This window comes from Camelus dromedarius, chromosome 1 (genome assembly GCF_036321535.1).
Source record: "Camelus dromedarius isolate mCamDro1 chromosome 1, mCamDro1.pat, whole genome shotgun sequence".
Lineage (NCBI taxonomy): Eukaryota > Metazoa > Chordata > Mammalia > Artiodactyla > Camelidae > Camelus > Camelus dromedarius.
The window spans coordinates 81406424-81428386 of NC_087436.1; the positions used below are offsets into that span (position 1 = coordinate 81406424).

Here is a 21963-nt window from a genome sequence, read left to right on the forward strand (position 1 = left end):
TCTGAGAGGCCAGCTCTGATCACCTCGTCTAAATGGCACCCCTTCTCATGCCGTATTCTTTTAATCTGCCTGTCTTCTCGGTTCTTCCCACTACCTTACTCCCCCTTAGAATGCAGACCCCATGAAGGCAGGAAGGTTGCCTGGATTGATTGCAACTATGTGTACAGAGAAGTCCTCAGAAGACTGAAGTGCACAATCAGCAAGTATGAATCGAGTGAATGTTGAATTCAGTGTCAAATTTCTGGCTCACATAGTCAAGGATCTTCTGAGCTGGAGTTTCTGATAGAAAATAATAAATGACTAAATTCTACCTGAAGTTGTCTTAGGACTCCAGTCATTACCTATAGACAACAAATATCCGAGATTTGGCTCCGTATGAGAGCATCACTGCAGCGAGATCCCAGTACTCGTTGTGATGTCATCTGCTGATTGGGAGATTTTGATGCCAGAAATATGAGCCTCAAGCTCGACATCCAGGCCCAATAGCTCCCAGAGGAAACATGTATAACTGAAAAATTGTGCTGTACGTTGGAATTTGACATGACATTGTAAAATGACTATAACTCAATAAAAAAAAGTTAAATAAAGAGATAAAAATAAAACATATCAATCTCTGGAAAAATAAATAAATAAATAAACTTTATGTAATGTAGGATAAAAGCATCTACACTATTTTTGTTGCTGTTGTTTTTGCCTCTGAACTTTTTATCTTTTTCCAGGATACAGACATCGTGTCACTGACAAGGTCTCAATATTCCATCACATGTTTCCCTTTACCTGGAAACTCATATGTGTTTAAAACGTACCAAAAGATAGCAGTTAACCTTTTAATTAAAAGAACAGGAGGGAAGATACATGTATTTCCTCACTGAGTTAATGTAGGCCTACCGGTATTTTTCATCTCCATGCTATTTTTCAAATGAGTAAAAATGTTTTCATCTTCTGTAATGCGATGGAAAATATCCCAGATCTTCCGATGCTGATTCACTAAGTGCACTTACATACAATTAGACAACATGGCAACACTGAAAGCAGCGGGTTTCTTGTTTCATTGCTTTAAGGGAATGATAAAAACGGAATCGTTCAAGGCACACCACTAATTTGAAAACATTATTATTTTAAAAGAAAGTAAACAAATGAGATAAAGATGTGTTGCTTTAACCACTTATTTTTAAACGGAAAGATCTATTTACTCTGAAGTTTCGAGGATACGGATTATGCTGTATGTGCTGTGCTTGTCTCCTACCTAGGATGCACAGATAGATGTGCAATCAATGTTTTCAGAGCGAATGAATGTCCTACTTAAGAATGTAGCTCAGAAGTTGAATTCAGTGCAATCTTCTTGGAGCTTGATTTGCACCAAATCTGAGTTTGCAATATTTTAACATTAAGGAAGAAGCTATTGCTTTTTGAAAATCTTCCTTTTATAAAACAAGTACCTTAATATTACTAATTCTCTTAGTCCATGTGAAATAGTATTTGGATTAAAAAACTGATTTTGTGTATAATTGCTCATAGACAATATTTTCACCAATGTGAATATAAAATTGTTACTGGAAGGCAAACTATGAATGATACACTTTTCTAGGCAAAGCGTGGAGAATTTTTAAGATGAGTAACATTTTGCACCTGCTTCTAAGTTGCAAACAATATGGACTATTGGGTAAACAGAAAGATTCCAAACAAGATGCAGGGAAGGACAGTGCCAGAAGTCCAGTGACAAGGAAATGAAGCCACCTATTCCACGGAGTGAAACTTGAGTTCTCTCAATTGCACTTCAGACTTGTTTTACATTGGGTTTTATACTAGGATAAGCATGGTTTTAAAGCATGGGAAATTCCAAAGGGGCAATGGACTCTTCTTTGTGTGTGTGCCATCGCATTTCATGTGCTTAAGAACTGTCCATTTCTATAGCTTGTTTTCAGTAACTAAAACAGAACACACTGGTCTGAAAGGTTGAGCAGATGGAATTCAGTCTGGAGCTGAGGGAGATGACTTGCCACATTCAGCGGTCCCTGACATGAACTGATCTGAGACGGTGGGACTTTCAGTATGCTTCGCTACTTGCAAACATTTTCCAGGCATGCCTTTCAAAACACTTGGAGGAAAGGCATGCAAAAGGTAGCAAAGACCATTCTGGTAAATCAGCAACATTAAAAACCTCTACCTTGGATACAACGCAGTGCAGCTACTGAGCAAACGAAATTCTCCTTCTAGGCTGGTCGTTATATAAGTAGTTGCAAAAAAAAAAAAAAAAAGGTAATTTTCAAGACACCTTTCTTCTCACTACAAATTGGATCAAATTTAACCAAATATATGGTAACTAGTATGCACCAGTAACTCCTTCTGACCCTTTCTTCCCATAAGCAATCTTGTGCAATGCAATTTCCCTTCTTAATACTGTATTTTCAGGTACCTATATTAGGCCACTTTTGAACTTAGTAAGAGAGTAAAGATTTGTGGTTCAAATTAGAATGGAAGCTATGCCAGAGATAACAAAAGACTTTTGGTTTCTATTTTTCCTATAAACAACAAGATAGGGTTGTGTTAACTCAAAAGAATAGGTATTAAAAAAAAAAAAAAAGAATAGGTATGTTTACCTTCCAGATTTTCTAATAGTTAACTAGTCAAATAAAATTGTTTTATTTACCAAAATAGAAGGACCATTCCTCGACATTGTCAGATAACTTCCAGCATAATTAACACAGGTTCAGTGATCTTATTAAGCCACAAAATCATATTTTTAAAATGCACCAAGCAGTTTGAGATATTAAGGTTGGCTTCCATGTAGACAAAAACAAAAACACAAAAACCTTTACCTTCTCCCTTAAGTAGTAATTAAACCGACTAGGAATTCTGACAAATTAACAGAGGATATTTAACCCTGTTTAACTCACCTAATGCTCCCAGAAAATTATTTTTTCCTCTTCATCGATTTTATACCTTAAAGGACACTTACTGAATTGCAGATGTACAGCCAGTATCCCCGGACAGAAGTGAAGGTCATTTTTAGAAGAACCCAATCTCAAATGAAAGCATAGCCTTCTACTTGGTCACATGCATACTGTATCCTCATTACCCACAGTGAGACAGTAGGTCATTCCTCATTCTTTTTTTATTCCTGGCACAATCAGACCACACCAGGAAATTATGTGAGATGCTTCAGAGATACTGTCAGGACAGGAAACCCAAGACAATGAGCAGCACGACAACCAGTGGCAACAGGCAAACTCCAACAAGGTCTGGGTTTAGATTTGGTTTTATGTTACTGGAAGCAGATTTGCTCTGGTTTTTAATAATTCATAAGAAACAGAAATCACAATGCACCAACTTAGTACCCACCTACAAAGAGTTCAAAAATGCCGAAGTTCTCCCCCCATTCGCCCTCTTGTTCAACCAACATTTTGAAAATAAAGGGAAACAAACAAACAAACAAACAAACAATGAAAAGAAAAAGAGAGTGAGAAAGAACACAGAAATGATTTAAATAATTTCAAATCCTTCTTAAACATTACGGAAGTGCATTTGATCCATCAGGCTGACTGCTGGCTCTCACCACTAAGACCTTGCAAAGGAACTGGATGTGCACAGTTCTGCCTTCCAGGGTTGATCTAGCGCCATAAGGGTGAGATGTGTATGAATCTGTGTGTGTGCTTTAAGTTCATTTTATAAATGCAATTCTCCTCATTTGTAATAGTCTTTGAAGTCCAATCATGCAGAGTAACAGGCAGGTGCAAGTTAGGTCTTGTTGCAAGATAGACATGGCAAGGTGAACAGTTTAATGCTAACCAGGGGTGGGAGATTTGTGTCCATTAGAATATACTGGCCATTGGTCCCACATAATCAAAAGTTAGACACACAGGAGTCCACATGTAAACAGAGACTATCCATTTCAGCTTGCTGACCAAGGAAATGGGTCAAAGTGAGCCATTTCAGACAGCGAAAAGAACTATCCAAGTGCTAAAGGAAATAACAAAATCTTGCATTTTAATCACATGGAAAATAATTAATATAACTATTTACAATGTAACTTGTTTGTTTTTCTTACAGAAAGGAGTTTCCATTCTTGGTTCAATGATATCTGTGGAAAATGTCAATCTTTCACAATTAAAACACATGTGGGGTATTGTGAGTGGGGTGGGGGTGCGGATTCCTCTTCAGACCCAAAGTGGTTGGGATCAAAGATTCCTGGGGCAATTTTATCCCTTTGTCTGAGCTACAGAAGATAAAATTTTCAGCAAAGCTGGCTGACAGCATTTTTTACAGAGCATAATACTTTTAAGATTTAGATTGTCATATGTTAAGAGAATGAAATAGAAATAGATTTTGCATAATTTAGATTTTGCAATGACTATTTAAAATTCAAAATCCACTTTTGCCTATTGCTTTTTCCCCTGGCAGGTCATAAAAGGATTTCTGTATTCTGACCTATGCTACTTACTCTATTTGTCAAGGCTTTTTTTCTGATTAACCAGTCAGCTGCTACCAGTATCCTTAGGTAATCATTTTCTGATAATGATAACAGATTGAGAAAAAAACTATCCAGCTTCTAGACCCTCAATTCAATAGTTTACTCCAACTGGAGGGAACTGACCAGGAGCTGGTCCACCTGTGGGGTACATTCCCTTTAAGCTCAGTCATCAAATTCTTGAAGATGCAAGATCTTCATCAGTTTTTATTCCATGAGAAGTTTGGTTGTAAGGTCAACATGTCTCTTTCTATCACACTGGCCCAAAAAATACATATGAAAATACCAAAGTGGTCAGGGTGATTTGCCAAGCTCTCCCAACAATTTGGTTCCTCCCGCACATGGGCAGACAGCCACCCCTTCCACAAAACACTATGAAACATTTCTTCAAGGATCCCCGTGAAACTAATTGCCCTACAGGAAGTGACAGAAGGTTAGGCCTCTTAGAGTGCCAATTCCACATTCCCCAAAGGAACTTCAACCACAGGCAGACCTTCACTTTTTCCAAGATTATAGTCCAGGTGACCTGAAACTTCCCTCCCTGAAAAGCAAGAGAGTCTTTTGGAAGAAACAGTTGACTATACAGGATATATCTGTTTGTTTGTTTTAAGAAAAGACAATGCAGAAGACAATATATTCTGTGAGTTTGGGAATAACATAATCACCTTCTGAAGATGTAATAAAACGGACCCAAGATGGTGAAGGATTGGTGGGCTTTTGAAATGGTATTTCTTTTTGTTGGCACATCGCCTGTCTTGCTTTGATAATCTAGGAAAAAAATCAACCCCAGAACAAGTCAAGAAGCCAAGCCTTAGCTCTATCTGTATGTGATACTTCAATATGAAAGATTTGTTCCATTTCTTTCTTATCCGTAGGGAGTTCTGGCTCAAGGTAATCAGCTCCCAAGAGCCATACAACAGGAGAGATCAGATGAGTAGAGTTTAGGAAAAGCAGCAACAGCAGAGGAGGAGCACTGGCTAGTTTTTGCCTGGTTTAATCTGAGTGGAAAAAAAAAAATCACTTTGGCCAACACGAGACATAGCCTAACATCAAGCACTTCTAAGATGCTGGCTGGAGACGGGCTTCTGTCTCCTGATGTCATTTTGTGACTGATGAAACGCCCCTTGTGACTCACCTTCCCAGCTGCCTGCTATCTGCGCTGAATCCCATGCGTTTAAAAAGCTGAGAGTGGAGATGCCGCGGCATAGCAAGAGAAGAGCAGGGAGGAAGGAAAGAGCGAAGAGTGTGGAGAAGACAAGCCGCAAGGGGGTGGGGAGCTGGGGGAAACGTGACAGGAAGGAAGAAGAGAGGGCTCCCAGGAACGTGGAAGCATTTTAAAAATCAGGTCATCTGCAACATTAACCAAAACCAATGGCAGCCAGATGGAGAAACCGGGCCACTTTTATTCCAGAAGACAAGCTGCACAGTTGAGTGTTTTTCCTCTGCATTTTAAACAAATGACCTCTCGTCACGACGCCTGCTGTGTGAAGCAATCCCTTAAACGGCAGCCTCGCCCCGTGGCGGTGGTGGGGGGTTGACTCTATTGCTTGAGAAGAGACAGACGCAGCTTCCCTAGTGTTGTGTTTAAGGCAGTTTTCAGGGCGCTGGCGTTCTCGGCTGCTCTGTTTTCAAAGGGGCTCCGTTGGTCAGTCACCTCACACTCATCACCACCCACTCCCTGCGTTTCACTTCTTCTTCCGGTGAAATATCACCACACGGGGCGGGGCGGGGCGGGGGGAGCACCAAAGTGGTCAGAGGGCGAAGAGCGGTGACGGATACTCCGCCAAAGTGAACGAGAAGAGACGCCTCGACCTGGTCCCCATTATTGCTGTAAATAGCCGGGGTGTTTCACAGTGCCTCCTTCCGGGCCCGGGAAAGCACTTCCATTTAACTTGAGCTAAATTTAGGAGATTTTCAAAGCATTGACACAAATGCCTCATGGCTTCTAAGCCACTCGTATTGCTAAAGCTGTTCAGCAGCAGTAACTTACGGGCAGAGTTATTGCTGTCACATCTACTCCAAAACTCAGACCATCAGCCCTTCTTGGATGGTTCAAATTTATGAGGAGAAACAAATAAACATGATACAGCAGCCGTGTTAAGGAGCTGAGGAACCCCTGATGAATGTCTGGGAAATATCTTCAGAGACTGACCTGAGGATCACCCTGGGCTCTGGGTATTTTTTTAAGTTGTTTTTTTTTTTTTTTTTTTTTAATTCCAGAAGAGGGAAGTAATGCTTCTTCTCAAAATAAAACCTTGGCAAGTTCTAAACCTAGAAAGTAGCACACTCATGAAAACACAGCCCACAATCTGAAAATCGCCTGGGTATGCTCGCCTTCTGTTAAGGATATCGTATGGAGACCGTTCTCTCCGTTTCAGGGAGGGGTCCTCACCATCAGATGTGAACACGTAACCCTGCCTCACCAACTGCCACTCTGTCCAGTTGTGACATAAAATGTGTAAATGACAAATGGGGTCTCCTTTCTAAAATATGTATGCCATTGTCTCCTAGTGTCTGGGTAATAATCTTTAAGTCTTCCTCCACACCACAACCCTAGTCTCTAGTCTCTCCTACACACTCGCTACCAGAGAAAAGACCCTCAGCTTGTATTCCTACCTTCTAAAGGTCAAACCATGTAGTACCTGGAAACTGGTATCCCCTCCCACCCCACACTGTTCATAAGCATCACATATGTTCCTTCTACAAATTGGTATACAGGTGCCATTTAATCAGTTCAAGTTTGGAAGCTACATCTCCAAGGGTCCAAGAGAGCTCACTCCCCCCATAGTCCCCCCTTACATGTTTTCTTATAAGACATACAGCTTAATCAATTAACAAACTAAATAGCTTATATACTGGCAATATATTACAGATGGGTTTAAGTCAGAGTAGTAGATCACATGAAATGGACCATGTGGTACCCCAGTGCGTGATGTCTCGGTAGAGCCCTGAGGACACTGACAGTAGCATCTCTAAGTAAGTAGTGCTGTGTGAATACAGACACATGCGGGTCTGTATCTACATCCATCTGACTAGGCCAAAAGGAGCAGGTAGATGCAAGATAGAGACACACACATGCTGGACGGGGCCACTGCACACCTTGTCATGCCATTTGAAAGGGCAATTACAGGTCACTGGTTTTGCAGCCATTAAAATTACACTTTATGGAAAAGGCTTCTCTAATTGTGTTTGATTTGCTTTCTGTAGTAAGCATCATTGGAAGAAGACCAAAGCAAGAGCAACTAGAAGTTAAATAGACATTTGGCTTAGCTGCATTACAGAACTCTGGAGAAGAAGCAGGCTGAAAGATTTGTTTCAATTTTAGGCTTGGATTCTCTCCCTTGCTGTTTTTCTTGTCAGTGAGTGTCTGCATTTGTGTGTGTGCATGAGTGTCTGCGTGTGTGTGTTCCATCACATCATCTCCTGAAGAACGCCGGGTTTCGCAGGCAGGCGGCTAGTCACCTGCAACAACCCAGGGGTCCTGCCGAAGCTTCCAGGCTGCTGTCAGTGTCAGATGCCAGGGTCTGGTCGGTGGACATGGAGGAGATGTCATTGACAGACGAGGACGGAGGGAGACTCTCACTGCTGTTCACTGCTGCACCTGTGCTAAGAAAATGAAGACCCACATGACTAAACCTGGAACTAGACTCGGCTTCATGTCACTCAGGATGCAGGCATGGCAAAAGTGATCGGGGCTGTCTGGCCCATCATTCATTCGACACGCCTTCATAGAACAGCTAACACAGGAAGTTTTAAAAACAAAATCATGTAAGCCTCCTATCCCAGAAATGTGGGCTCAGATGAAGCCCAGAAGTCAGAATTACTTGGAGGCTACAGCTCTAGAGAAAAGTAGGGGTACTAAGTAAATACGATTACACAGTCATTAATAGAACACCAAACTGAAAAGCCATATAGAAAAGCCATGGAGAACTGTTGATGAAAGTTACTATAGACCAGAAGAAGCACAGGAGAAGCTGGAGCACACCTCTCGGTCGTGCGTTTACTTTCAGCAGACTTGCATTCCTGGGAGTCTACAAATAAGAACTCTGAATTATTAACTTAGAATAATTCGCAAAACTTTTAAAATGTATCTGCTATGTGGGAATATGAATATTTTGAAACTCTGAGAAGGAACTTGCTCATAGTAATCATTCAGTGAAAACTTGCTGAGCATCAGTAGGTTTGAGGACCACAAAAGAAACTGAGCCAGAGGCATTGCAGAATGTAATTAAACCAGAGCACCCTGGACAGAGTCCACTTATTTTTTCTCTTTATAGATTCTTTATACTCAAGCAATATGGGTGGTGAAATGCATGTTTTGTGAAATAGTTCACTATTAAAACTATCTGTAGTATAAGCATTTAATAAAATAAGAGATGAGGAATTCTCACTAAGTCGTATCTAATGTGAGCAAATATAGTGTGCAAGATATATTTGGTGAAAATCGTAAATACAAAATAAGTTACAGTAGTGTTATCACTGAGACCTAATAAATCAGAAAAAAATCTAATGAAGTGGAGAGGTTAACACAATCTTTTTGTTCCTGGGGTGGACATTTCCTACCTGTGGAAAAAATGTGATTAAAATGTGACCGTATCTGGAAGGAACCCACACACCTAAACTAAGACAGATTACATGTATCTTAGATGCTTTTTAAATTTTTATTTGTTGATTATAAATATGTAAATTATGAGAAATGTGAACAAATACAGGAAAAAAGATAACAATGTGCACTGATATTAATGATAAAAACTATTAAACTTTTAGAATATTTCTTTCTAGTCTTTTTGCTAGAAAGTATCTCTAACTTGATCATTTAATATATATCCTTTTGGATCCTGATATTTTCATATACAAAAAAAGGTTATGCATTTTTCATGTTCTTTAAACTCATAAAAGTATCATTACCTCCTAATCTTAAATCTCTCTAGATTTTTAAATCTCTCTTGCTAACATCTTCCTGTAAATAATTATACTCTCATCAGAACAATGCATAATGTAAAGCTATCTGGCTTCAATTTATTCCAACCTTACTTAATTATATCCTTTATACATACGATCCAGAGCTAGCTCATTTCCTCTCAGAGTGTGTACCAGTAGATTTCATATGCTAGCAAACAACCCTTAATTACACAGTGCAAATGCCCAGTTCTGCTTTTCCCCTTGATTCTACATTAAATTACACCAACATGCTCGTGTCCTTTCATCAGCTTTGGTCTCTAGTAATTGAGCGTCACTGTGCTGGGCTTCTCAGAATCATCTTCACTTTTTCCACATCATTATTAAAGGGTGGAGATTAAAACTAAACACAGGATTCTAATAAAGGCTCAATCAATTGTGAGTCATAAGAGTGAGCTTATGATCCGCGCATCTCCTGGATGGTCTATCCCTACACTATGAATGCTTTCAAATCACGGCACTACATTTTAGATTTGGCTTTGATTTGAAATATAAAATACTGCCCACATACCTTTTGTAAGAGCTTTATTAAGATATAATTCACAAATCTAATTTGTACAATTCTGTTTTTTAGGGTACTCACAAAGTTGTCACAACAATCACTGCAATCAATTTTGCAGTGTTTTCATCTCCCCAAATAACCCCATCCTCTATTTCTTACCACCCAGCCTCTGGGCAACAATTAACCTACTTTCTGTCTCTACTCTTGCGTGCAGAATAAGTACTCGATTTAACAAAACACTGAGTATCTTTTGCGTGCACTCGTCTTGAGAGGTTCTGTGAGGGAAAGCACATTTCTCCCTGTGATGAAACCGGTGGAACTGCTGACCTAGCTCTGGAAGGGAAATATATTTGTTGTCAGCGTCTTCTTCCCCTTTGGCTCATCAGCTGACTTTCTGTAATTCCTGTCTTCTGTGTTGGAATGGTCCTGCTCTTTATTTTTATCAATGTTGAATGCAAATTGTTGTTGGCATTCAGTTATTCAAAATTCAGAATCTTTATCAACTATATTTCTAGGATTCCACAGACTATTGTTCCTGATTTGTTATAGCACACATTTATTTTTAATGACATAAAAAAATGTGCTTCTGTATCTCTTTTTCTATTGTCCTGTAACAAATGCCTTCTTGACTAGAGCTACCTCTGGTCTTACTGGATGAAACAGAAGAGTCCAGACATAGATTCTGGCTTCAAGTTGTTAACTTACTGTCAAGCAGTTTGTGACAATTTCTCAAACAGAACTGAACTGAACTGAATTTGATTATAATGTCCACTTGCCCATGATACCCTAGCAATGTGATAAACATACCCCTTCTTTCAGAGAAACCAATAAAGATACACATTTAGAAAATGTTTTACCATCAGTAAAGCATATTTTGTCAATAAAAATGACATTAAAATCAAATGAAAATACTAATAGGGCTGCAATAAAAAATACCAGCTATTTTCAACTTTCCTGGAAAAAAAAATAGGTTTTATGGAAAGAAGGAACTTATGATGATAAAAATTCCTCAGCTAGAAGTTATGTAGCCAGAGGTATTCATTATTTCAGGGGAAAATGTTGTTCTATTTTTTAAAGGAAGTTATTCTCCTGACTCATCTAAACACAAAAAAGTAGGCACAAAGAATTAGAAGAAATACTATAATAAAAAAATCACAGAGATATATTTCCTTCTCTTTGTTCATAATCTTCAGCTTTGATTGTTTGGGGCTGAGGATTTTAAATAAAAAAAAAAAAGATTATTGGATTAAATCAGCAACTCTAATTGGGAGGGACACACTACCAGGGGTGCAGAATACGGAGGGGATGGGCCTATATATTAAAATCACCTAAAGAGCTTTATCTTCCATTTAGAGACTGAAAAATTTCTACCCATCCTGATGTTAAGCATCCTTATTTCAGTGATTCACTGTCACTTGTAGGAGGCTTACTTCTCAGGTGGAATGGGGGTGGTGAACAGACTGAGAGTTTTGTATTAGATGACCTCCTCATTTGTTCTAGCTCCAACATGTTATGATAAACACTTTTGGAAGAAAATTAATTTCTATTCACGGACTGCTATTCTCTCAGCAATCTTCACAAATCAATTCAGAAAGCAAGCAGCCCTGCTATTCTTGAAAATAAATCACTACTCAAGTGAAATCAGATAGCAGAAGGGAGTACAATTATTTATTTAGAAATGTATCTGAAGTTCAGATTTATTTCTTATTGATATACAACAATTCCATCAATAAATTTCAAACGTATGTATTATTCTACAAATGCACATTTAACTTCCTATTTACATTTTAAGAGCATCACTGAAGCATGAGTTTGGGTATTAGAAGAATTTCATCACTGAGAAACTGCATTAATTTATTCCCTTGCTGCCTGGTTCCCAGCGTTGCCATGACTGAACATTAAGGGAGTCTATGTTGTAATATTACTCCATTCTAGCTAGTTACAAAATAAAATGTGATATACAACCTTAATGAGAAAAGGTGAATAGAATGAAGAGTACAGAAAAAGCTGACTTTTCCAGCTTTCTTAGTAATTGCTTTTTCTTTCCAGCATAGTTTACTGCATATATACATATCATACACACACACACACACACACACACACACACACACAGAGTGGTGTGCCAATAAAAATCTGACAATTGACTCTCCACAGGGAAAGAATGCCTGATTTATAGAGACAGCCAGTTTCTATGTCTTAATCCTGCATGGGGGATTTCAAGTTACCAATATGAGGTCAAAAAGCTCCCAGTGGATGTACACAAGGGGCTCTCATGAGCCGGCCGAGCTGCTCCAGCACGTGGCCGTTCTACGTCTCTACACGATGCACACACATGTATCAGACATAAGTATGTCATGACATTATATCATACGTATGATTTCTCGAAATTAAGCCGGGAATATTTTCCTTTAAAATCATGTAGTGAAAGACTGAATTCACAATCACTTGAACTATAAGTTGTTTAAGCCAGCCAACTGTAGTTTTGAGCATGTGTATGAGGTAGATAATGTACTACTGTTACAGGGAGTTGGAATGGTTAAAAAATGGTCTGGCCTTCTCCCAGGCACAGAGAACCTAAGTGGCATATTTTAGAATTAATCATTAACATATTAAGCTAAACAGGCCTGCAAAAGAAAAATCCGGAATATACATTTTCCAAAATGAGTAAATCAAATAACCACCTGAAAGCAGCAAACCTTTATCTAAAGCATAAACAAATGCAAAACGCTACAATCCCGTCCTGAATTCTGTCTTTGGAATAGGACAAAGAAACATGCTGAGGGAGGGCCTGAACAGTAACTTTCAAATTAATAAATATTTATCAAGCTACTATGATGTGCAAGGCATAACACTTACGTACCACATGGTACCCAAAGATGAATACATACAGCCTTTCTTCTCAGTAAATTTACAGTCAAATCGGGTGATAAGACAACATTCAACATACAAGGACTAGTAGGACCCAAAGGAAAGAAAGTTCCTATTCTTTGGGAAGATGTGAAAAACATTTTGGGACAAGGTGGTATTTGATAAGAGAACAATTTGAATGGGCAGCATTCCAAAAGGTGGGGGTCCAGTCAAGTAAGACAGCCATAATCCAGGACCTTAGAATGGGTGTAGTGTAAAAGGTGGGAAAATATGGACTATATTAGAGAAGGCTATTGGAATCAGAGAGAGGTTTCTAGGCTGACATTACAAGTGATGCAAAGCCTTTGGAGGCATTGGTCAGTGGAATTCTTGATCAAACCTATAGACTGAAGTTTGGAAAATTACTTCAGGAAAACTCCAATCATAGTGGTGTTAATGGAAAAGGATGACAGCAATTAGATGTACGGCACCTAGCAAGCAAAAATTTTAGGATGTGTCTGTCAATCACAAGGTGAGGATAGAGTAAAAGATCAATCGGGGTTTCAGGCTGGAGAGGCTGAGAAAATGGAGTTGTCATTAACAGAAATGGGAAAGTTGAGAAAAAATTTATGCTGAGCGAGTGAACAGAGCAGGTATGTTTGATTTTAAACAAATTGAATCTGAATTGGCAGCAATCTCATGCATCCTGGCCCAATATTCTAATTTCTCCACAATAAGGTTATATTCATCATTAAATAATTTAGTAGACTGCATTTATTTTCCAGTCCCTCTGGAAACAACAAACTGCTATGTAAACTGGTTTTGGCTTTATTCACCTAAAACGTATTTCTTGCAAACTTAAAAGGATTTACGTGGTGGACACTTGGGTACTTGGGTCCATCTATCCAGAGAGTATAGAAATTGTATATGTCAATAGCCTTAGATACTGTTCAGGAAAATTATCTTGGGATTAGTGCAAAAATAAATAACCGCGTAACCTTTCAATATCATGCTTAAGCACTTTTAACAAGCCTTCCTAAGGGTCGTCTGACTGTTTTGCGGAACATAACTTTTTTGACTTAAGATTCTCAATTGATTAGGGTCCACGTGTTTTACAACATTGTAAACTTGTAGAAAACTGATTAAGTAAAACTCTGTTTTTTGGGGTTTTTTTTAAAATCCTGCCTGGTAGAAAAGACAACCACAAAAATAGGTTTGGTTGCCCTGTAAGACACTTAGAAGTTTTGATTTAATTTCATAATCTTACTTTGGTATTCTTTTTTCCACAGACTACATAAATACTAATTTCTCATATCTTCACTGATTCAAACTTTGTCATTCTGCCATTTTCCCCATTAATGAGTTAAAAGCAACTTCTGCCTGTACTCACTTCTTTTTGCACAAGAATTACGGTTTTAATGATTAAAGAATTAGGTGTTGATTACATACAAACTTTCTTTACCAACCATTTGAACCTTTCTTCATATGGCAGCCCACTCATCCCATCCCTTTAATGATTAATTGATCTCACTTGTACCATCCCTAATCACCATGTTGCCTTCCCTGAGCTGTACAATTTGCAAAAAAATGAACCATGGGAACAAGAATATTTTGTCAAAGTGCTGTGAAAATAATGAAAAGAAAATTGGAGATTTTCATGTCATCAAAGATTAGCTGCCATGGAGATCTGGTTAGGCTGGAGGGGAAAGTGGAAGAGGAAACAAGCAGAAGATGGGGGTGTCCTGCAGTGGGTGGCATGATTCTGAGCTCTTTGAAAAACGGAAAGGAGATGCATTAATGATAATTTGAGCTATAGATGAGTAGAAGAAACTCTGCTAAATTTATCCAGTCCCAGTCCAAGAAGCTAGGTCACCCTTCACTGGATCTTGGTATTTTGTCTTCTTAATAATTATAGGAAAATATATTGGCCATTATGGGAATTCTTAAGCAAAAGAATCTTTTTGCCTTAGCAGGCACCATGTTGAGACTGTTGGATTCAGTCTTGGGGTTCTTTAATCAGCAGCAGATAGAACATGCAGGTAAGTTAGAAGCAGCTTCTACAGACTTGTATCAATATGGATGCAAGATTGAATAAATAGGCGGGGCAAACAACCAGCCCCAGTGATTCCCTTAACCCTCTTTGAGGAAAGGAAAGACTTGAGATAGAATTGGACATTTCCCCAAGTCTAGAGGTGAGAAAAGCAAGACATAACTAAATTGCATCTGTCTGGACATCATAGTAGTTGTGGGTGAAAAACACTTAAAGAGTAGACTCAGTATGAAGAATTGATTGATTCATCCTATCTTGTTTCCTGAAACAATTTAAAGTGCATGGGAAAATCTTATATCAAATAATTGGACATAAAATCCACTTTCCTCTAAACTAGCAATTTGCAGCCTACATGTTTGCCAGATCTGAGTGTTGTTTAAAGCTAAAGATAAGCCATCACATTTTCTAAAACCATTTATACATTCATTTTATATTCAGAACATAGGTCTTAGGAAAAATACATTAGCATTAATAAGTGTAAGTAAATTATCTCAAGTAATCCTAAAGCACATTAGTAGGATCAGTAAAATATGTCCATGTGCAAATGTGTATTAGATTCTGTAGATTGCAAACTGAAAGATTTTCCATGCTGGCTTTAATTGGATTCCATCTTTAAGACTTCAACTACTGTCACACCAACCTTGGGAAGAGTGCAAACATTACAGTGAATGAAGGAAAGGTTTTTGCTGGAGGGATTCTTGACCTCTACATTGACTTGGTGGTCAAGAGGGCATTACAGTTCTGAATTTTGATGAGAATCAGTTACCCTTTAACCAGCCCATGTAAACATTTCTTCAAGACCCCTTATTATCTTAAAATAAGTTTTGAAAGAACTCTTGTGCTAGGTCATTATAATCAGAATAATCAGAACAAATGCCACACTAAATATCAAAAGGAATAAAACTAAAATCATTGGAAGGAAACAGTCATGAGATATATGTTCACATGCTCTACAAGCAATGTTATTGATCGCAATCCCTCCTTAAGTTCAAAAAAAGCATGCAAGTAGTGGTTTATTGGTTATTCACTGAGAGTGAGTACCTGAAGGAGAAGGCTGTCCTTTCACAACACCGTTCTTAGTCTTCTCTTCTGAAGTCATTACTTCCTTGTAGATAAGTTCTGTAAGAAACAGTTACCAGTGTTATAAAAATCAATTTTCTCCTTAATCCAAAGAGAAAATTTGTTAGTTTATGACAAATAGGAACATTTGATGGGGTTGAGTAAATTGCTAATCAATTAGAATTCCTTCACTCTTCCATTTCTACAATTTATTGCAATAACAGAGAGCCTGGCAAAGAAGGTGCTCAATAAAGCATTTGACCAAATAAATGTATAAAAAACACACGTTACTTGTTTTCTGAATTCTTTTGGGTATTTCTGATGCATTTTAATTTTATCTCTTAAGGATTTTAATGGCTCTGCTTTGAACATCCATTTTTCTTTTATATTCACTCTCTAAGAGATGCACATATTCTCATTACATTAAACTATCACTTTCTATCAATTTTCCAACTTTTTTCCAGACTCAAATCTTGAATTTGTAAAACTAAACTTGCCTAAAACCCAACATTAAAAAATTATTAAATGTATTCCCAAACTGGCATCCATTAATGGATTTTTCATTGCTAGATTTAAAAATTTATATATCTTCATTTCTTTTTATTTTGTCCCTTTTAGCTAAAAATTATTCCATGCCATTCATTCTTGTTTTACAATGGTTTACAATCTTTATAATCATCATCCTTTACAAGTATTTCTTTCTCCAGTGTTTCACAATTTAGCCCATGTCCACCCTCCTCATGTGACATTTTTTTAACCTATCACTTACTTACTCACCAACCCCTGGGTGCCTACTAGTCCTATTTAGATCAGATCAAATCTGTTTCTGTCCATCATTATTATCTTTTTTCATTTGATCTACTGTTTATTTGTGCTTATTTTCCACACTCTCCAACATGACCACTTGACCAGTGAAATCTCTTTACTATCTTTATAACACTTTTTGCTCATTCCCATCCTTTGGTTTCCTCTCATATTTTCATTCTGTTGTTTTCCTCTATTTTTTTCTTTTCCCAACTTACAATTATTAAGTCCTTCAAGGTAGCCCAAACACTTTTTTCCTTCAGAGCTCCCCTTTATGTTCCTCCTCATTTGGACCTAATCATTTGTTATAATCTGCATTGGTTTTCACATATTTACTCTATTCTGTCATTATTTATATTACTTTAATAGTTCTCTTCTGTGTTGTTTCACCCTGAGTTATGATCTTGATCACACAGTACGTGTTTGGAAAAGCTTTGCTGAAAAAATTAATTAATTTTCTTACTTAAAAAAAATAAGCCATTCAGATACATTTACTTTCAATTTAAATTCTCAAGTCCTATACATCAAGTGAATGAATTCATACATTCACTCTCTTTTACTTTCTACTGCCTAAAACCATTCCAGGCATAATTTTTATCCATTTTAAGTGATAATCTTATGTACAAACATGGAATGTTTAATTCTGAAATTTTGAATTGAAGCTTGCCCTTCACCATGACAAATATTTTGACAATCAGTACTATTTTTTTTAAAAGTGTCAATAATTAATTCCTTTCATTCTTGAATAAATGCATTATTATTATTAGTATGAAAAGACAGATGAAGTTTTAGGAGCTTTGAAAATGGTCTAAGAGAATAGTACTTAGACAATCATCAGTTACTAATTTGTTTTAAAAGGAGAAGCCTTAAGGATTTTTTTTTGAGTTTCAATAAAGCAAAAAGTATACATATTTAAGTAACAGAATCACCTTTCCACTCTTCAATGGTGTGTTCTCTTTCATCCAACTGTTTGTCATATATCTGAGGTGGGGGCTGCAGAATAAAAACAAACAATAAACCTTCTGTAATAACCTAAAAAAATAACTAAACTCTTACAATGCACGAGAATATCTCGCTACTCATTGATTTTGCTGGCGACCAGAATCTCATATAAATTGTGGAGTAATCACAGTGGTGCAGAAGTTAAAATTTCCCCACAAACTTACAAACGATTCATTTATATGCCAATGTTTGCTGCTACCAAATAAGGCAGCAGGATCCAAATCCTGAGAGCTCACTTTCCAAAACCTTCTGATTCAGAAGTCAAGTGTGAGCAGTTAATATCATGTCTTTAAAAAGCAAACAAGACACTTGATTACAAGGCTCCGGGAGCTGCTACTTCCTCCATTCACTTGCCCTGAAACAGAACCCTACTAAAACTGCCCTAGACCAGTAAGATTTTCTTCCACTTTCAGACCCTCCTGAAGAAGAGTCTAATACCTCTAAACAGACCACAGTATTAGTCCCCAGCATGAAGGAATATTTAGACTTAATCAGCTTTTTATTTTTTGTGAAGCATCATAAAACATCTTTATACAACACTGTGTGCCTTATATTTAAATGATTTAAGATATTTTGCACCCTCAGGCAGAGGCAGCTGCCAGTTGTATAGAGAGGTGGGTCACCGTGAACCCAAGTGGCCCCTGAGTTGACCCTCTGTGGGAGAACCGATGTGACAGGACCTCTAGTCTGCGTTACTAGCATTACTCTTGCTCTGAGGAATTTGAAGGTGGAAAAGGAGGAATTTTCACAAATCGAGGTGCCTTACAGGAAGGAGGGTCTCAGATACATTCCCTGACCTCTGCTTCCTGATGTTTGGACCCGGGACATCTACCATGGTGATCGAGAGTAGCTTCGACTCAGGTCAAGTGACATGGAAAGAAAAAAAATCTCGAAAAAGTGAAAAGGTAGAGAGAGAAGGAGCAGAGGACTCACACCAACACTGGATTCAGTGCCAAGAAGAGCTACAAAATGTCTGGTGCCAGCACACAGGGACCCCAGAATCCACCCTGTCCAACACTCGCAAAGCAGCACTTTTTATGAGAAACTAACAGTTACTCAATAAAGTGACTCAGGTCTATTAGGACATGCATCCCTCAGAAATGGCTTTCATAGGAAGACTTTGGACCAGATCTTCAGAGACAGTTCTGGCTTCCGCGGGAGGTTTTCTGGCCCACGAGCAGCACCCTAGTACCACAGTGGCCCTTCTTTATTGCATGGAGAATCTCTGGCAGCCTGAATCATGACAGACATGAATATCCATCTTAGCCCTCATATGCTGGGGCAGCCCTCATACACTACAGAAGTAGCTGGATATGAAAATAGAAGACTGACCAGTTGTGGTGGGGCAACATAATAATGAATTACTGAGAAATAGCTACTGATAAGGCCAGACATTCTTTTAAAATCTGTGATTTCTACTGGGGAAGAAGGCTTCACACCAGCTACCATGACTCAGATGTGGCCGGCTAAGTAGCCTTTACTGAAAGAACTAAACAGAACAAGACCCCGCTCTACCCCGCGACACTAGTGAGGACCCAGACACACTGACTATGTAAAGTTAAGAGGACTGGGATGGTCAGGCACTGCCCCTGGGACCTGACTGAGGGAGGACCTTCTACCCTAAACTGTAAAGAAACCCCCAGTTACAGGAATGTTATGATTACTGAGTGAATGAGTAAAACAAAGTTTGAAAATTTGTGAAACTATTAAGCTAACGCAAAGCCAAACCTTGGTTATGTAAAGACACTTTACCAAGTGGCAGGTTTGGAGCTTTGCCTCTTCCTGAGCATGCGTAAAGCTGTGCTGAGGTCCCCCTGCAGTGAGCCTTGTCCAGGCCCCCTGCAGGACACAGTGCGCACAAGCTCTCAGGGCCCCTCCCCGCCCTCCCAGCGCTCTGTGCATCGTTGGTGCCTCTGTTTTCTTCTAACAACAGACCCAGCTCAGGAGCCTGTGTGGCTGACGTCTCCATGCAGTGAACTTTTCCATTCAAGTTTCAAAATTGAACACGGCTCAGGAGTATAGTTCCTGCCAAAGTTCCTAAATGGTATTTTCTCTTTGCAACAAAACTATTTGGAGAGAGGTTTTCCTTGGAGCCTCAGCATACAGCTGTTGCTGTATGAAGCACGAAGTACGTAGACCCCAACCACAAACCACAAAGAAAGAAAGCAAAGTACTGACTCCAAGACTTTTCCTTTCAGTAAACCAGGAGGGCTGCTTTAAATACACTTGCATTATAGTTATGGTTGAAACGGCTACTTGTTCAGAGTTTCTTTTGGGGCTTTTTTTAAAGAGAGGATTCAATCACCTGCAGTGGAAGGGTGCTTCACATAAATACGTCTTCTACATAGCAACATAAAGTAGTAATTGGCCAATAATCCAAAGAGAGTAATTCTACATTCAAACACATACATGTATACGTGCTCAGGCAGCCACTGTCACCATGAGATGGTCCATGACACTCCCTGCCTCTCCCTCTGCTAAAGAGGAGCCAGTGTTCTATTGCTCTCTGGTTCCCCTTCTCCACCTTATTAAACAGGAAGGATTCTGTCTTGTTAGGTAACAATCTAAATAAAAAAGAGATGAGCAGTGGATAAAATAAGAAGGACTCCAGAGAGTATTTTAGAAGAGTTTAGCAGATAAGAACAATTTGAGATGTGAGAAAATTAAGGATGAGAAGAAATTAAGAATAATATATAAAATTATTAGGACTTGTGACTTGCATGCTTTTGAATATTTTTCAAGAGACTGAAGATCTTCTTTCTATTATTTTTTAAAATTTGGACTCTACTTCCTTGATTGAAATTCTTGTAGAAATTCCTGGAGATTGTAAAAACAAATGCTTTGTATTTGTATTATTTTATACTGATTACATATTATGTATACATGTACAAACTGTTTTAATTAAATGAGATAAACACATGGCCAAATGAAAGTCACTATGAGTTAGTAAATATTAGAATTAATTTATTCATTTTTTAAATTCATTCAATCAGTAACGGTTTTGGGTCGAACTAGAGATTTCAAAACTGAATAATGTGACTACTCACCTCTAGGAGCTCACAATTTAGGGGGGTAAGACTTATGCAAAACAGATAATACACAATATGATAAATGAAAGAAATATGTATGTGGTATATGGGGCCAGAGTGAAGAAACCCTAACAAAACTGTAGCAAACACCTTTTGCTTCTTGGAGTAGATGACATCTGTTCTAGAGCAAAAGATGCCTTGGATGTTGTCAAGATAAAAGGAGAAGGAGAAAAAGATGACTCCAGGCCGCAGACTTTAGAAAACAGAATGGTGGTGATGGTGGTGGTGATGGTGGGTGTGTGTGTGTGTGTGTGTGTGTGTGTGTGTGTGTGTGTGTTTCTCTGCTTAGGTGCATGCACATGCAAGGAGAACGGGAAGCAGTTCTGTGATAATAAAACGTAACTATGCAGTCAGATGTAGCAAGAGATAAGAGCTGTCCCTAGAGAAGCAGATGGGTTGGAGAAAGGCTGGATCAAGGATGGTTTTGGTTAGTATGCTATGGAGTGAAGACTTCCTCCTAACGGGGAGAAACACTGAAGAATGTAAGAGAATGGCATGGCCAAAACTCTGGCTGGATTGAAGAAAGACACAATTGAAATCCAAGGAAAGAGCTGCTGCACAATCTAGAAAAAAATATTAGAAGGTCTGACTTGGGTAGGGAAGGCAAAAATGGATAGAAAATATGGATTCAAGAATAATTGATAAATATTAATAAATCAAATTGGTAGAATTCTGTTTTTGATTGAATGTGCATGATGGGAAAGAAGATGTTTAAGATGAGTTACTGGAAAATGGCATTAGTAGTGGAACCAAGTAAAGATACAGGGAATGGAAAAAGGGAAATGAGGCTGGTAGAGAAATGAGTCTACGTGTTACGTGGGCACAGATGTCCATTTGATAAATATATGATCTGATGTTCACAGGAATGCTATTGGCTAAAGATGTACAGATTTGAGACTATCAGCCAGAGATGTTTGCTGAAGTCATGGCAGTGAATGTGGTCACCCATGGAGTATGCAGGCAGGAAGAGTAAAGGGCCAAAGTGGACCCCAGTCAGACACCAAAGTTTAAAGGCTGACCAGAAGACGGTAAGTCAAAGAAGGAGGAGGAGGAAGTGTGGGAAGGGAAAGGGATATTTACAGAAACACATGGAGAATGAGAATACTGCAATGTTATAGAAGTGAAGTGATCAGAGAGTTTCAAAATGAGGAAGTAATTGGAAGTTTCTTGTAAATGAAACAAA

At 38.4% G+C, this 21963-nt stretch overlaps 1 protein-coding gene across 15 annotated transcripts in view; it reads right to left on the reverse strand.

The window, feature by feature from the left end:
• Window positions 1–7175: 7175 nt before the first annotated feature.
• The window catches only part of MAPK10 (mitogen-activated protein kinase 10), a 438616-nt gene continuing 423828 nt past the window's right edge, over window positions 7176–21963 (reverse strand). For 14 of the 15 annotated variants that reach the window (XM_064486057.1, XM_064486050.1, XM_064486053.1 and 11 more), the window contains 3 exons: window positions 17619–17682; window positions 15868–15945; window positions 7176–8069 (listed from right to left, as the gene is read on the reverse strand). In XM_064486057.1, coding sequence (XP_064342127.1) covers window positions 7927–8069; window positions 15868–15945; window positions 17619–17682 — 285 coding nt within the window. In that variant the 3' untranslated portion in view covers window positions 7176–7926. Of the gene's footprint in view, window positions 8075–15867; window positions 15946–17618; window positions 17683–21963 lie in introns of all 15 variants that reach the window. The other variant, XM_064486076.1, reaches the window with a different exon arrangement.